Raw genomic sequence first — 3,827 nt, forward strand, 5'->3', positions numbered from 1 at the left:
GGCTCGATAATTTTTCATTTACCAAAGACACTGGATAATGAGTTAACTTCGCTGCATCCGTCTCGACTGACTCCTCTCGGTTCCTTAGCGTAATGAGGAGTGAACCCTCCTGTCAGTCACTCTGTCTCTGTGTGGGGAGGCGGGGCACCTGGCGCACCACAGAGTGCAGCATGAGAGGCCCGTGAGGAGTAGAGGGAGAGATTTGGAGGAATAAATAACAATGGAATTGGTTTCTAAGCCGAAAGCAACAGCTGACATGTGGGAACACTTTGGATTTAAGCCAAATGACCGCGGTGAACCACAGAATATAAATGAGCTGGTATGTCGCATTTGTTTCAAAACAGTTTATGCTAAAAGCGGCAACACGACAAACATGCACCTTCACCTCAAACACAACCACCCGTTGCAGTTTTCCCAGCTGGGAAAAAAAACGTCTACCAAAGAGGCAGAGGGGCCGTCAACGTCTTCCCGACAGTCCGCCATCACTGGGGCGTTTATGAAGCAAGCGAAATATAAACGTGACAGTGCCAAATGGTGCGCACTCACAGACGGTGTAGTTCGCTACATCGCCAAAGAGATGCAGCCCTTTAACACCGTCGAAAAGCCGGCATTTCGACAAATGTTACAAACATTTGACCGGCAGTACGAATTGCCAGGGAAAACATACGTGTCACAAACATCAATTCCACAACTGTACAACAACGTGAAAGACGACATACTGAAGGAGATCAAAGACATCCCATTTTACTCTGCCACTACGGACATGTGGTCAAGCTCAAACATGACCCCCTATATGAGCTTGACCATACACTACATAACTCCTGACTGGACCCTGCACTCCAAGTGTTTAGAGACCAGATATGTTCCAGATAACCATACTGCTGACACCCTTGGAGAAAACTTGAAGTCTGCTTTAGCAGACTGGGGACTGGATGAGCACAAACTAGTCTGCATCACTACAGACAATGGTGCTAACATTGTTGCTGCAGTAAGGAATCTTGGCTGGCCATGGCTCAATTGCTTTGGCCACAACCTCCATCTTGCTGTGTCCCATGGTCTGGACAGCGACAAAGATCGGACAACGCGTGCCATAGGACTCTGTAAAAGTTTGGTCAACACATTCAACCTGAGCTGGATTAAGAGGAGAGACCTGAGGAAGGCACAGAGTGAGGCTAATCTTCCCCAACACAGTCTAATACTGGTGAGTAGTTCGTGTTTAATTCATCATTGATAGTTTCATTTAACAAAATATTAAGAGTTGTTATTTTTATTTTATAGCAGCCTGTAATGTCTGTACTTTCATGAGCATGTCTGTATTTATATATAATCAGAATCTAATTGAGACTGTAGTATTTTAGTATGTATATATGCCCTAGCATATATAAAATAACATACAAATATTCAAATTAATAATGATAAATAATGGAAATGTAAAAAGTTGTATTTAAGAATGTTGATAGAGACTAAGTAATGAACAAGAACAATATTATCTTTCCCACAGGATGTTGCCACACGATGGGGCACTAAGCAGAAGATGGTAGAGAGGGTGCTGGAGCAACTCCCAGCCATAAGACATGTCCTGGTTCAAGACAGAAAACATAGCCACCTCAACCCAACCTGGCAGGATGTTTCTGTGTTGGAGTCCATCAACGCAGCAATGAAACCACTGGCTGACTTCACAGATGTGCTCTCAGGGGAAAAGTACGTCACAGTGTCCTCAGTTAAGCCTGTGCTGGAACTGATTAAAGGCGACCTTCTCTCTCCAGGCCCTGATGACACTGCACTGACAGCCAGTATTAAACAAAACATTTGCAGGGTACTGGCTGAAAAATACAGCTCACCTGCAATCCAAGTCCTCCTGAGAAAGGCCACCATCTTGGATCCAAGGTATCGTGGCAGCATGGAGAAGGCAGATGCATTGGATGATGTCAAACATCAGCTTGTGCAAGAGCTACTGGACTTAAAAGAGCCAGAAGGAAGTGGAGAAGGTGCCAGTGGTGAGAGCTGCAGCAAAGCTGCTGGAGGAAACGAAGATGAACCTCCTGCTGCCGTGCCCACCAAGAAGAAGAGGCTGAGTGATCTTCTTCAAAACAGAAGAGCTCATCTCACAGGTCAGGCCCAGGCTGCAGTTCCAAAAAGAGTGCAGGCTGATGCAGAGCTGACCAAATTCCTCCAAGAAGATGCACTTGATGCATCTTGTGATCCCTTGATGTGGTGGCGTGACAATCAAAGAAGATATCCTTTTATGGCTAAGTTGGCCCAAAAATACATGTTCATTTGTGCAACAAGCACCAGCTCAGAAAGAATGTTTAGCACAGCTGGCAACATTGCTACTCATGAGAGATCCTGCCTTAAGCCACAGAAGGTCAACATGTTGGTCTTTCTTGCTCGAAATCTGCCAAACTAAAGTAGCTACAGATTTGCATATGGCCTGTTGAGGCACCTGCTTTTATTCATATGGAGTGTTTTTGTTGTTAGTTTGCACTTTTTGTTTACAAAGGTCCTAACTGGATTGGCAGTTTTGCCTGTTAAATATCTTAATGTCTGAGCCTAATGTTTAATATATATTTAAGTGCAATTTTGTTTACAGAGACTTTATACATTATTTATTGTTTCAGTTGTGTGTGGTTTTTATTCAAGTGCATTTTTTGTTATCAGAGACTGACAGTCCATTTTATTTATTGTTTTTGGTTGTTTTGATTATTTATTTTGGATATTTACAATGTCTTTTTTCATAATACAATTCCAATTTTAAATATTCTTAAGAAATAAAAGTTTATTTATCTTTAAAAGGGTGTACTTGCATTATTATACCATTATTATTATATTAGTTGAAAAATGGTATCAAAACGGCAATATCATCGTTTATCGCAATAATTTCTGGGACAATTTATCGTCCAGCAAAATTTGTTATCGTGACAGGCCTACCTGCGGGCCACTCATTGGGCCCATGCGGGCGACCAGGTGCCCGCGGGCACCGTGTTGGCTACCTCTGTGTTAGTGTTAGCATTAGCTTCTGTCCTCCATCTGTGTCTCCAGAGGATCCATTCAGGTACAGCTCTGAGTGTAGGTCATCTGTCTTTCTGCAGCTTTCAGAGCTGAGTTCAGGTCGTGTTGATGTCGAGTCGAGACAGTGACCAAATGAACACTCACTTCCTGTCTGTGTGTGTATCCACAGTGCGTTAGCTGAGAGGAGGAAGAGGAAGTCTAAGTGGCTGCTAGAAGACGCCATCCCTAATGTAAGACCTCTGTTTCTATTTACTACTGTTTCTACTGCTGTGAACACAACACTGACCTGTGTGTGCGTGTGCAGAATGAGCTGTCCTGCAGTTGGACGTCCAACCATCATATGGCCAACATCTTCGACTTCACCCTGGACGAACTGCAGAGTCTCAAGAGGTGAGACACTGATCAATACACCAATAATCAATACACCAGTGATCAATACACCAATAATCAATACACCAGTGATCAATACACCAATAATCAATACACCATCAATACATCAGTAATCTTTACACCAGTGATCAATACACCAATAATCAATACACCATCAATACATCATTAATCAATACACCAATAATCAATATACCATCAATACATCAGTAATCTTTACACCAGTGATCAATACACCAATAATCAATACACCAGTCATCAATACACCAATAATCAATACATCAATAATCAGTCAGCTGATATACAGTACATCATGTTACAGTATAAATACTCATAAATCCTTCATGTTTTATTTATATATATATATATATATATATATATATATATATATATATATATATATATATATATATATATATATATATATATGG

The 3,827-nt window shown here is 41.6% G+C and overlaps 1 protein-coding gene across 3 annotated transcripts in view; it reads left to right on the forward strand.

Annotated features, from left to right (window-relative positions):
- Window positions 1–3,827, forward strand: part of phf19 (PHD finger protein 19) — a 20,005-nt gene that overhangs the window by 12,701 nt on the left and 3,477 nt on the right. For all 3 annotated transcript variants that reach the window (XM_050051891.1, XM_050051892.1, XM_050051893.1), the window contains 2 exons: window positions 3,179–3,239; window positions 3,314–3,399. In XM_050051891.1, coding sequence (XP_049907848.1) covers window positions 3,179–3,239; window positions 3,314–3,399 — 147 coding nt within the window. The remainder of the gene's footprint in view (window positions 1–3,178; window positions 3,240–3,313; window positions 3,400–3,827) is intronic.

The sequence above is a fragment of the Epinephelus moara genome, chromosome 8 (genome assembly GCF_006386435.1).
Source record: "Epinephelus moara isolate mb chromosome 8, YSFRI_EMoa_1.0, whole genome shotgun sequence".
NCBI classification, from domain to species: Eukaryota; Metazoa; Chordata; class Actinopteri; order Perciformes; family Serranidae; genus Epinephelus; species Epinephelus moara.